The following is a 13,381-nucleotide window of genomic DNA, read 5'->3' on the forward strand; positions in this document are numbered from 1 at the left end:
ACATTGCTCCAGTTCAAAATGCTGCAGCTAGAGAGCTGACTCCCACTCACCGCTCACAACACATTGCTCCAGTTCAAAATGCTGCAGCTAGAGAGCTGACTCACACTTGCCGTTCAAGTTCATTGATTTTCTTAGTGTCATTACAGAGTGCCTGATAAGACCATATCAATGATACAGATCATTTCATCATATTCTTTTTACTATGTTTACCAACTATTCGATCTGATATGCTATTCCCAGGTATTCTTTGTTTTTGTTCACATTTCAAGTTTTATCTTGTTTATCCTACCAACATGGCATATAATACCGTAATGTGCAGAGGGGTACCTGCAACGCAACAAGCAGACCTACAGTGTGGAGGCAGGAACAGTTCATTTCACAATGAAACAGTAAGGATCTTGTGAGAATGTTGTTATGCTAGTGAGAAGCCACAGAATGTCTTTAAATGACTTGATTATAAAAGCTTTAAGTGCTTGTGGCAAACTGGCTTAAGGTGCGCAGGTGAAGTGGTGCTCAAGTAATGACAGACAGGTAAGTTAAAGGTTCAAACAATGTTTTATTTGAACACGTCTGTAATCCAGGTCGTTATGACCGCAAATAATAATCCCAGGTAATACACAGCAATATGGATTGCACTGTTAAACCATGGATTACAGTCCCAAAATAATAAACACAGTATTAAACACACACAAGACACACACACACACAATCACAAGTCCAGAGTGAGTGCTAACGTGCACAGTGGTGAAGTGTTGTCCGGGTTTGGTGCTGGTCTTAACAAGAATAAACAAGTACAATTAGAATCGATAAAACAAACAAACCCTAAACAGTCACAGTACTTTTTACTTTCCTTCAGCGGTTCTCTCTCAACCATAACAAAGGAACTGATAGCTCGACCACTTCCCCCCAAATCCCCCCTCGTATCATCCAATCCGTGACTGACACATCGCCTACCGCATTAAGGCGATGACTTCTAGTATAGTGGCTCCGCCCCCTTCCTGGATGGCCGGCTTCCGACTGACCCTGGAATGAACTGCCAAACCATCCAGTCCGGGGTACACTGTTCCTGTTATTCAGCACCCTCACAGGTCAGGAGGGAGACTGTTGACTTGGATTTGTTGGCTGTCTGTCACAGTGCTTTAATAAGACATGCTGCCAGCAGCCAAGCCCTTTGTCTTGTTGGCTGCCTTTGGCTTGCAGAATGTTACAAGTTGGCCAAGATTATTATTATTTATAAGTTTGACCATTATGAATGTGATTTAGTGATGGGTTTATTACAGCAGTTAATTCTAAAACAAAAATGTAATTTTTGATGGTTTAGGAGACTGCTGCTGCCAGTGGAAATATTTTTTATCTCCCACCATAAAACGCAGAGTGGTTGATGTTATTAATGAAATGTGATCTTTAATTCTGCATCAGTGAACTGTAATTTTACAGGCTTGCCCATTAGCATCCTATTGAATTACTTTATGTAGTTAAAAAATCAGGGGCCCGTCACTGATCCCTCTGGCCCCACTGAATACATGCCCCATTCTTCAAACTGCGTACTGCTTGTCAGTGTACAAAATACAAACTGATTGTTGATTGTATTCACAAGTCAGCAACACCAGTTCAATGTAAAATGAATTAGTGTGGGCACCACAGGGTATAGCCATATGGCAACAATCAGTAGAAATTGATTAAATCACAGCGTTAATCAATATGGTATCATGACATAATATATATGTGAACCTGTCCCGAGCTTAGTAACAGCAGACAATGGATATGCACTGTAGCTCTGCTGTAACTGCCTGTTTGTTTCAGGTTCGCGCCATGCGTCTGTCCTTTGTGGGTGAGATGGGCTGGGAGCTGCACACACCTAGAGAGGCCTGTGTTCCTGTGTATCAAGCAGTGATGGAGGCCGGGGCCAAGCATGGGATATGCAACGCCGGCTACAGAGCTATCGACTCCCTCAGCATTGAGAAAGGTGGGTGCCAGGTTAACATCGGTAACTAAAACACCAAAGTACAGTAGTGGGTGTGTACTGTAAAAATAAAATTATTGCAAAACAAAGCACTGTAATACAGTATTTGTCAATTTACAAAATAGCATTGCAACAGTTCTTACAGTGTGTTCTCGGTCTATGCCAGTGTAATTCAATTTTTTTTTTTTTTTTTTTTTTTTTTGCACAGTGCGTGTTAACCTGTGACAAAACAGCAAGAAAGTGTGCACACAAACACAAACTGGCTTTGGAGTTTGACAAACAAATCTTTTTTTTTTTTTTTTTTTTTTTTTAACGATACAGTAATTATGTTAATACCTTGCTTTCTTGTTGTCTTTTATTTAACATGGTTAAACTGGGTGGCAGTTACGTGAAGTGAAAGCATGTAAAAAGTGAAGCTAAATTCTGAAATGTCTCTTTTTTTTTTTTAATAAATTTTCTGGTTTAGACCCATAATAAAATGAATTGGTCAGTTTCCATCAGTACCTTTCAGTTGGTAGCAGCGTGTGTAAATGGCACTGTTAATAGAGGGTTTCGTATCTTACAGGATCAGATATGAGGGTTCTTCTGTACTGTGGTCCTGTGACATTACTGGGGTTGTCCAGTACAATTGTATCACTGCAGTGTAATTTTAACCACTGGCCATGCCAATGACACACATCTTTCACACATCTATTTTACATGTTTACAAACCATTCCATCAGGGTTTGCCATTCCCCTTACATTGTGCCCAGTTAAAGGTTATATAAGGACTTTTTAATTTTATTGTGTTACATGTTCCCATAAATAAGGTGTGTGTATTGTTTCTTTAAATTGATTTGCATTCCCTTCCTCAAGATGGCTTCACATGTACCCGCATGGAACTCTCAGAACTACATTTCCCATCATCTTCCTGGTTACTGGTAAATCCATCTCAGTTACGTATGTGAGCAGGAGGATGATGGGAAATGTAGTTCTGAGCAGTCCATGCGGGTACAATGAAGCCATCTTGAGGCAGGGAATGCAATTTAAAAGTTAAAAAAAGTGGTCAAAGTGTAAAAAATTAAAACAATACACACCTTACGTAAACAGTTTTAGCAACACATGGGAACATGGTCCTTATATACCCTTTAAGTTTACCAGTTTCTAAGAGGGAATATCATTTTCCCTTTAATCTGGAAGCATAAAGTAAGCAGCATTGAAAACATTGTTATCAAATAAATATGCACACTAAAAATAAAACTAAATAAAAAAACACAGATCAGTAGAGTTTGGAAGTTGATTAGGCTGAATTATAGATAATTGATTAAGCTGATCCAAAGTGCATGCTGTGTTTGAAGAAATAACATTTTTCACTGCCTATGACGAGAGGTCTCATTTTTCTGTCTCTCCTAATGTGGTAATTATACAGTTAAACTTAAAGGTTTAAACAGTGTGTGTGACTGGGTAGCTGCAGTTTAACAAAAACAAACACAAAAACAGGAACAAAATAAACACGGCACGAGGGCCAAAATAAAAAGTTAAAACAAAAGGAAAACTGGACATTAGCCTTCACTACTATGTGGAAAAAACAATACAAAAATCCCAGCATAAACATAATCCTTTCTAGCTATTCAATCAGATTTTTACTTAGAATAAGATTATATAAAATCTGGGATAAGACTTAACATATGCTCTAATCTGTTTTAAAAAATGTTTTGTTTTTTTTAAATCATCATAAAAAATTGAGTTACAAAAATAAATATGAGCTGAAAAAATCACAGCAGTCAGTCTAAGTTAGCAGCACATCGCCTTCATTTCTCTGTAGACCCTGCTCCCTCTTGCTGAACCCACACAAACAGCCACAGGCATGCTGGAAACAAACTATTACAAGATCTGGCCAGTAGTTTATAATCTTTTATAACCAAGATATACTAAAGGCATCCTGTGTCAAATAGACCACTGGCTCCTGTATGCCCTCTACATTTTACACAGCAGTCAATTTAATGCAATTTCTCAGGTATTTTCATAAAAGTCTGAAACGCGAATCTTTCTTTTCTTAATAATCATAGACATTGGTTTTGAAGTTACTGTCCACGTCTGCAACACAGTTGCAATCAGACCGCTGTATATACAGTATTGTCCTTTAGTTGCCAAAAACTGGGTTAAGAAGGTACCAGTTTGACCAAATGAGTCTGTTGTCATTTTAAAGTTGCCACGAAACTGAAGCATATTGTAGAGTTGGTTTGAGTGTGCATCAGGCTTTATGACTACAGAAAAGAGCTGCCTTGCTGATTATAGTGCAGGCCGATCTGTGAATCGGTAACCAATCCAGTGGAACGATAGTATTTCTTCTGGTCTGGTTATGTATCTTTTTGTTTTAGTTCACAAATGCTTACGTACTCCAGTTCCTCACCTATTAAAAGCAGCCAAGTGTTGATACAAGGTGATCAAGACCTCTGGTTTGAATTGCAGTCACACAGTTCCAGATCTTGGCCAGGGGCTGACAGCGAGTGAAGGTCATGTTACTGAGCCTACGTCTCAGTACAGGACTGTGCTCAGAAAGCAGCATTTTTCATAACAATTAATTACTGTCATAATTTGTCAGTGTTTTCTTCAAGACCTTGGGCAAAAGTGAAATTTACTTCAATAGTTTGATGCATTTTTTGTAACATAGCAAAAATCAGCGGACTAGAGCGGACATTTTCAAAAGAGCTTTGAAACAGACTTTCAAGTGATAAATGTAAAAAGTCAGGATGTTAACAATGAAAAGAACAGTTACAGTTATTTAAACAGTTGTAGCAACACGTAGAGATGTCTAATGATATATTTTTCGGAACCCCGCTATTTACTCTTTTAAGTTCCCTGTACAGAGGAGCAGAGGGACTGGTGGTAGATCTTGAAGTCAAGTAGAAATCTGACTGATAGCCAGTGTTGAGATGGGAAGACGGAGCTTCGTTCTGGTCAGCATCCCAGGTGCAGCATTCTGGATATACTTCCGTAGATCTGGAGAAATACAGTCGATTTTAGAGGAGACTAAAACATGAATATTTGTCATCTGTGGTGCCCATAATAGCCCTCCTTTCTACGCTAAAAACAGTGAAACTTGACAGTAACTGTAGACAGTGGGGAAGAGGGATAGTGTGGTTGACAGAAGGAGTCAGTCAGCCAGCAACAGAGCCTGTGAACATTCATCATGGTCTCACAGTTATTCGCTGTAAAGTGTTTGCAATTCCTTATGTCAATTTGTGTTGTACTTGGTCACGGTAGTTTCTGTACATGTGAAATGTTTCCGGACAGATAATATTTGCAGTGTAATATCTGAAGAACATTACTAGAAAATGTATGATGAAAACAGAAGTTAATTCTCTGCTTTGCAGCCGAGACCTACTACAATATACTGTAATATACCTCTTTACTTAATGATATATTTTCAGTTCTGTCTATATTTTATAATATATATCCAGTGCTGTGACCTGACTTATTTTTTCTCCCCTCATTAACTGTTATTATGCACATCCAGCAAAACTTTCCCAGCACTCTACTTTCAAGCATCTCTGAGTCAATGCAAGATTAAAGGCTGGGCATTGCACAAACCCGGACACACAGTCTCAACTCAGCAAAGATCAGCGCAGCGCCAGCACATCAAAATATTAAAAGAATCGCAGCAAGCACAAAACAGCCACACCGTGACATCAAGAAGTTAAACACCTATAAGTTAAAAAAAAAAATAAAAACTGTGAACCACTGAAGTATAGATCCACTCATCTAGGCTTGTTTAGGCAGGCAACTCTCAATAAACCTATTTATAGCACTACTCGCTTCTGTTCCATTTAATGTCTTGTCTACCTTGCTGGAAAAAAAAAAATGCATGAAATATTTACTACCTGAACCCTGGATTCCCACTTTAAACAGTGTTATGGCTGTGTTGAGCCAGTAAGTGTATTGTATGCTATTATGTATTCATAAGTGTATGACCTGAGCTTCATGGATACATTCGTTTTAATAGTGGGTGAGCACATCTTGTGAGGAACAGCTGCAGAATAAAAAAATGTTGAGGCTTTCTGAAATGTTTTCCTTTATTTAATAATATGTGCATTTATTACACAATGTATGTCAAGATAGGTTTTTTTTTTTTTTTTTTAATAAAAATACACGTGGAGGTATTAGTTGCATTTCCTACAACTGAATATAAGTTATATTTAATTGAACTGTTTAAGATTTAGGCAATACATGAAAGTAAATACATGTGCTGTTCAGGAAATAGAAACCGTGTGATTGAACTCGCCAGCAGTTTCTGCACTCCATTCCATTCTCCATTCCCAGGATACCGGCACTGGCATGCTGATCTACGCCCTGACGATTCCCCGCTGCAGGCTGGCCTTGCCTTCACCTGCAAGCTGAAAGGGAGCACTCCCTTCCTGGGGCGGGAGGCTCTGGAGGCACAGAAGGCACAAGGACTGCGGCGCCGCCTTGTCTGCTTCACCATCAATGAGTTGAGTGTGGTAATGGAACACAGTCAGGCACCGTCAAGGGCCAGGCTTCGCAGGCATTGGGCATTGTCTGCAGGATTTAAAGTATAATCCCTTAAGTGCAGTTTTGAAAGAAACACGTGTTTTAGCATTTAGTTTTAAAACATGAAATCTGGTACTACACAAGGTTAAAGAAGTCTCTTTTGAGAAGACATGCTTTCAGATTGTCCTGCACTTCCTGGGCCATTTCACCTGCAGGTTGAAATTGTCCCCATCCCTTTCACGGCTTTCTTTCCTGTCTGTTAACCAATCAGCTGCTTCTCTTACTGATCTGACATGCCAATAATATGCTTTGACCCAGGAGCTACTGCTGAGGTGAAATGACCCAGGTGTAACAGACATCCTGAGAATAACCTTTCTGTGGACACAAATGTGTCTTCATTGTCTGTCTGGGGATATTTATATGTGAAATAATCAGTTACTGGCACCAAATGTCAAAGTATTCACAACAAAATATATTAAAAAGTATTTTTTGTTTTTGTCAGTTCAGCTCTATTACATTTAAAGGTAACACAGTGCCTCTGTCAAAAATTCCCCGGAACTGAATCATTTCTACAGGAGTGAAGTTCTACAAATAATTCCTGTATCACAGGACTATGAAACTCAGGTGCAAAACACACAAGAGACGCATACTGCCCTGTTGTTCCAATTTACTCCTAATGTTGAAAGTTTACTGTACTGTAAATGTCATGTCCATAAAATGTAAGTAGTTTCTTTGTTTTGCTTTCCAGGAAAGTGCCTATGTTTGGACTAGAGGCCATCTTCAGGAATGGACAGCCTGTAGGTCATCTGCGTAGAGCAGACTTTGGATTTGCCATTGACAAGACCATCAGCTACGGCTACATTAGGGACCCCAAGGGCGGGACGGTGAGTATATCGGAGACATGAGAGCAGGAGGCCCAGGAAGCCCTGGTTTAAATACTTGAATTGTTTCTAAAAGTAGAAAGCTCCCTATTTACCTGTTGCTGTTCTACTGAATGCATGCCTTTATTGTTGAAGGTGCATGCACATACACACAACTATTTTGTACCATGGTCAACCTGATTGTTGTAGGCCAATATGCTAGCTACACTAGCATGGGTACTATTAAGAAAATACTGTAAAATAATTGCTGTAACACTGCAGATGTATAGCGTGCCAGATTGGTACTATGACTACTAATGACTCTTTCACAGATCTTACACATTTCTGGAGGGAACCTCCATTGAGTTAAAATTTTATTACTGCATCTACATTAAGATGATTCCATATTATTCCTTAAAGCTGTTGATCATGTGAATACCAATCCTTACCTTGGAATATTGCAATCCAGCCTGAAAGCATGGGCTTTTATCGCTACGCCATGGGACCATTTTGTTCAGTTTTAATAGCAAGCAATGAAAAATGAGCTAAACTCTGAAATATCGTTCCTGAGGCGCTGTGTTGCATTTATGGCTGAACTGAAAAAACATAAACTTTATCATAAGATGGACAAATAATGATAATAAACACTGTAATACAGTGTAGAAAAAGTATTTCCTACCGCCTTGGCTTCATTGTGATAAAAAAAAAAAAAAGATAATTAAAATAAGGGGATATTGGCAATTGAACCATATTCGAGTGAGTTACAGCAAAAAAATAAAATGAAAGTTTCTTTCAGGTTTAAATTCTAATTGGTTCATAAACATTTGTAAACTACAGACCTGTAAAGGTTTTGTAATTTTTTATTTGATTTTTTTTTTCAGAACTCTTTTCTGAGATAGCAGTATTACATGTGGTAAAAATTCATGTGCTTGAAAGAAGTGTTTGTTGTTTATTTGTTGTTTTGTGTTTTATCTGCTGATGCAGCTTAACTGTGCAAATCAAGCAATCATGGTATTGTTTGTATCCCAACCTGATTTAACATGTACTGACATCTCTAGTTGCTGTCACTGCAGCCATAATTGCCGTGAATAGACATACACTTTGATGGGCATTGCGACAATTGAGACGGGCACCCACGGCAACTGCAACATGGCCACCGTTAACTCCAAGCCCTGCCAGAGGATACTCATTAACTTGCCTCTGTGCAACACTCTGACCCATATTTATTTATTTATTTATTTCAAAATCTAAAGCAGTTTTATTGCCAAAATAGTGTGTAACAGTTGTTTTGCCATTTGATTTTCCAAATGCTCAGTGCCTGGATACATAAAACACCTTAAGTGAAATTTCCCCGTTAGTTTTCCCCTTAAATGTTCTCTAAGTTTAAGTGTGTTGCATAAAACAACTTAAGGGACATATTTTAGTGGGAACTTAAGTAATTCTGCTTAATTAGTATTTGTACTTAAGTATTTTCCTTAAGTTAGTTATCCGTTGCACAAAACGACTTAAGGGGAAAATTAAGTGAAAATACTTAAGTGTCCTGTTGAGGTCCCTTAAGTCAAAAAACAAAAAAAAAAGGTAATGGCAGCGTTCTAGAAATTGAAGAGGACAGAGCCGCACTTGACAGAAGGATTTTCGTATAGAGGGAAAATCAATCGATTTGACCGAAATTCTGTCTTTCAAATGTCTGCAATGCTGGAAGCAGATTTACAACCACAAACAAGAAGAAATGTTGCATTGCACTATGCGTTTGGTGACATGTGCCACGTGACCGGTTATACATCTAGCATATTATTAAACGTTTAGCCACTTCTTTGGTGTTTATACATTTAAATGTTTAAAAGCCCCATCACTGTATATCATGTACAGATTACTACATAATGTGTACTGTTAGGTAATGGTTTATTAATTGTTTTATATATATATATATATATATAAACGGCTTGAAAAAATAACAACCTCTGATTGGTTAAACAGCATTACATGACTGTGTGTATACCGGATTGCTTACTAATGAGCCACTTCACACTGTATAAATCATTACACACAACTTTATAAAAATTCCATGACAAAATTCCATGACAAACTGCCATTTTATTTATTAGCTATAAAATCACCGCCACAAAATGAGTGACTTTCTACCCATTTTCTTTAATATATTTGGGGATGAAACTCCCGAGTACTTGTACAGCACCAGCTGTCCTAGTGAAGACAATAATCCACGTGAAAAAAAAAACTGTCAACAGTAGACACATAAGATTAAATTAAAAAGAATAAAACTAAAACGAAAAAGATGAAAAAATACTAAAAGACTAAAACATGAGTTGTTAATGTATTTAAAGAAAAAAAAAAAAAAGAAAAAAAGATGCCTGAATCAAGTCATTATTTTATTACTATAACCTCTCAAAAAGCTTGGTAAATGTCTGTGATTTTCTTTGAGCGCTGGATGCGGAAGCAGCTGTCTTGTTTGTTTGTGTCTGTGTTGTGTCTGTGGTGAAGTGACTGTACATATTGCTCAGATCCACTTCAGTTTTTATTTTCCGGCTTCTCTCGGCCGCTCTCAGTTTTTCTCATCTTTTTCTTGAGAAAAAACGAGTAGGGACCTGTGACTGATGCCTTTTCAATGATGTCGGACAGGGTCCAATATTCCTGTTCCAATGCTATAACAATTAGTATTGCTATGATTAGAGGCGATAGACATTGACACAACCATGATTGCTTACCAATTAATGCTCTTGACAAGTGACGATAGCGATGGCAGAAGTGAACTTAAATGCCATTTATTGTTCAAAAAACAGGAAGTTAAACTAAATCATTGTTTGACTTTTCTGTTGGCTGGGTAATGGGTTGAAACTGGAAAAATGCTAATTGAATGATTTGTGAGAAAGTGGCTGTGCTGAAATGTGAATATGTGGTGCCGTAAATAAGCCCTTTGGTCTTCCCTGTGACCCCTAGGGTTAATGCCCAACTGCAGTGTGGTGGAGGGTTGACGTCTCTTTTTTTTTTTTTTTTTTTACTGCTCTTCCCTGATCTTGCCACTTCTTGTGGCAGCTGACCAAGTTGCACAGGGTACTGCTGATGAACTGCACGTGTTCACAAATATGCTGCCAGATTTTTTTTCCCCTTTCTGCCACATCACCCAATGTGAAGAGGCTTTATTCCAATGTACAGTGTTGTAATACATTCCCAGCCATCTGCAGTAGTACTCTCTGTTTAATATGGCAAGCGATACAGTTATACCTGGGACTTTAAATCACATTCCACAATTGGAACAATTATACACAAGTACAAATATTATGAATATAACGTATTTGAGCAGAAATGATAGAGTTTCACAGTACCTAAAGTGAAACAGCAATGTCTTTGATCCCAGAGGGTGCACTGAAGGCTTAGCTAAGGAAAATGTTAGAAATCAAAAGCCAGAATAATGCATGTCAATTGGACCAATTCTATTAACATTTTAATAGTTGAAAAAAAAGGGCTTTCAAAAAAAAATCCATGAAACAAACTGTGAATATTGTATAGTGTTTTTCCTGGGGACCCTCAGCAAGCACTGTATTCACCATTTCAAATTTGGTAGAGAAAAAAAAAGTATATGTATTGGTTCTTATTCACAGTTCTAATTTCAGTTTTTCACAGCTAGGTGTTTAGAACTGGGTCCTCTGTGTATTACTGACATCAGGGTTCAAGGACATACGTAAATAGGCACAGAACAGAAATCTGAGAATTCATATTTAAAAAAAGAAATTCATTTACTAAGCCACTCTGTCCCCATTTTTTTGGATAAGTTTTCACATCTGGGATAAATGATTGTTGGCTGATGCAGTAAATCAAACGTCTGCAACAATAATGCTTTTGCAAAATAGTTTCTGCTGTGCAGTTAAATGTTTAACAGACGATAGCGTTCAGATGAGACAGGGAGTGGGACACAAACATGTCACTTCTCATCAGGCACTTGTGATTGTGACATGACATTGTGATACAACCCTACTCAGTGCAGCACAAACCTCTGCAGTGACTCGTAGTCAAAAGAAAAGCTCTGAGTTACTGCTGTGTGCTCTGTGTACCAGGCTGCTGTATATGCTGCTGAATGAAGGAGGTCAATTGTTCAGTTAATTTGCGTCATTGTGATGACGTCTGCTGTCTGTTGGGGACTCACAGCATCTCCACATCTGCACAGCTGCCAGGATTTACAGCATGGCTCATGGCTACACACACTGAAGGACGTGTTTTTAAAGTGTTTAGAGATGATCTTAATAATCTAGTAGTGGAATGGATAAATCCGGACACGGGGGCCCTTGAATGTGTCAACTGGACCTCCAAGCCAAGATTCATCTGGCAGGCAACTTCAACTGGTAGCTAACCAGTCCCCAACCACTTAGAATATTGTGAACTACTGATGTATAGCTCTTTGTGTAATAAACACCAGCAAAGACTAGATTCAGGATTTGAGACTGTTCATGTTTAGTTGGTTGTTGCAGTTTGAACGTAATAAATATATTAGCTATAATGGAACCCCTATATGTGCTAAAACATTTGATTTAAACATGTATCTCTTAGGTTCAGTCAGCAAAGCTCTGTAAGCCATCCTACTATATCCATATAGCACTGCATAGGAAAATTATTAATTACAAAAAATAACACACATGCACACAAATTCTATGGGGCAGTTGGATCTATGTTCCAAAAATATAGGATTACACTGGGTATGCAACTGGTAGCAGTTAGCATGGTCATAGTTTTTCTTTTTTGTTGAACTTGATTCCATATAGAGAGATTCTTGATGAGATGACACTCATTTGAAGTAATTAAGAAGAGAAGCCTTGTTTGCAGTGAATGACATTACCTGTATAATCTTCTGCATATGTACAAACTATGAATCCCACCAAGGATCTTTAGAGGCCGTTCAACCAATCAAGACTGAACTAGCTACACCTGCAATGATGCTTGGCATGTGATCAATAGAAAATGATGTAGTCATGTGCACTTCCCCTGGTTATCTGATCAAGTTCTTATTTCTGTGTTATAGGTCAGTCCTGATTTTGTGAGAAATGGGGAGTTTACACTGGAGAGGATGGGCGTAGTTTATGCTGCCAAAGCCCACCTGAAGTCCCCCTTCGATCCCGACAACAAGAGGGTGAAGGGGATATACTGAACTGTCCAGTGACCTGCCCTTGAAAGATGTGCAGCTGTGAATGCTTCAGTGTCCCCTCTCCTACAGCGGCCTGGGCTATGACCACTGCTGCTTCTGAACTGAGTGGAAGTATCTTTCCCAATCCCCGTCTTTGCAAGGGTTCCTCGCAGTTGTGCAGTGGATGCCACTTTATTTCAAGTGCACTTGGTTTTGAAGCAAAGCAGCATGAGGTTGTCTCAGTACAAATACCCACCTTAAAATGTGTTATTCTACTTATAAAATGGCCTGAACTATTTAAAATGATGTTAGTGTGAGGTGCATTTAAGGTGTGGACCTGTGTGATTGTATTGAAACATTTACATGCATGGGAATCCTTTACGGCAAATCCAAGTGACAGCTTTATCCAGGCTATTTTATAAAGTGGAATAACACGTGACTATGCTAAACTGCACAACTGCATTTATCATTACAGTGTGAGTAATGACACCTAACAATGTGTTAGAACTTAACTGCCTCTTGAATAATGTTTCTGTGAACATCCATTTCTATCTCAAAAACCATTGTTAATTTTGTTGCAGTTTATATTTATCAACCAGTTGAAATGAAAGCGTATTTATAATCTGAATAACTGAAGAATCAAATGTTATTTACAGAGGTAGTGCAGTCCAAGTGTTAATTGTTTTAGTGGCATGTCACCCAGCAGTCATGTAGTAACTTTACAATTGATTAGTTTAAAAAACCCATCATGTACTTTAGAATAAAATATCAGCTCATGGCTGTAAATTTAAATACGAACCAGCAAAAATATTGCCGTTACCATGGGGAACTTGTGAATCCCATAACAAACATAGGTAATCTATACCTATATGAAGCTGGGTCTTTGGAGCAAAGAGGATGATAATAATAATAATAATAATAATAATAATAAAATAA

General features: G+C 38.2%; 1 protein-coding gene across 1 annotated transcript in view; it reads left to right on the forward strand.

Annotated features, from left to right (window-relative positions):
* The window catches only part of LOC121307070 (sarcosine dehydrogenase, mitochondrial-like), a 79,762-nt gene extending 66,556 nt beyond the window's left edge, over positions 1–13,206 (forward strand). The window contains exons 19-22 of the mRNA XM_041239177.1: positions 1,804–1,966; positions 6,266–6,434; positions 7,203–7,338; positions 12,344–13,206. Of these exons, the coding sequence (XP_041095111.1) occupies positions 1,804–1,966; positions 6,266–6,434; positions 7,203–7,338; positions 12,344–12,469 (594 nt within the window). The 3' untranslated portion in view covers positions 12,470–13,206. The remainder of the gene's footprint in view (positions 1–1,803; positions 1,967–6,265; positions 6,435–7,202; positions 7,339–12,343) is intronic.
* Positions 13,207–13,381: the final 175 nt, after the last annotated feature.

Source organism: Polyodon spathula, chromosome 52, assembly GCF_017654505.1.
Source record: "Polyodon spathula isolate WHYD16114869_AA chromosome 52, ASM1765450v1, whole genome shotgun sequence".
NCBI lineage: Eukaryota > Metazoa > Chordata > Actinopteri > Acipenseriformes > Polyodontidae > Polyodon > Polyodon spathula.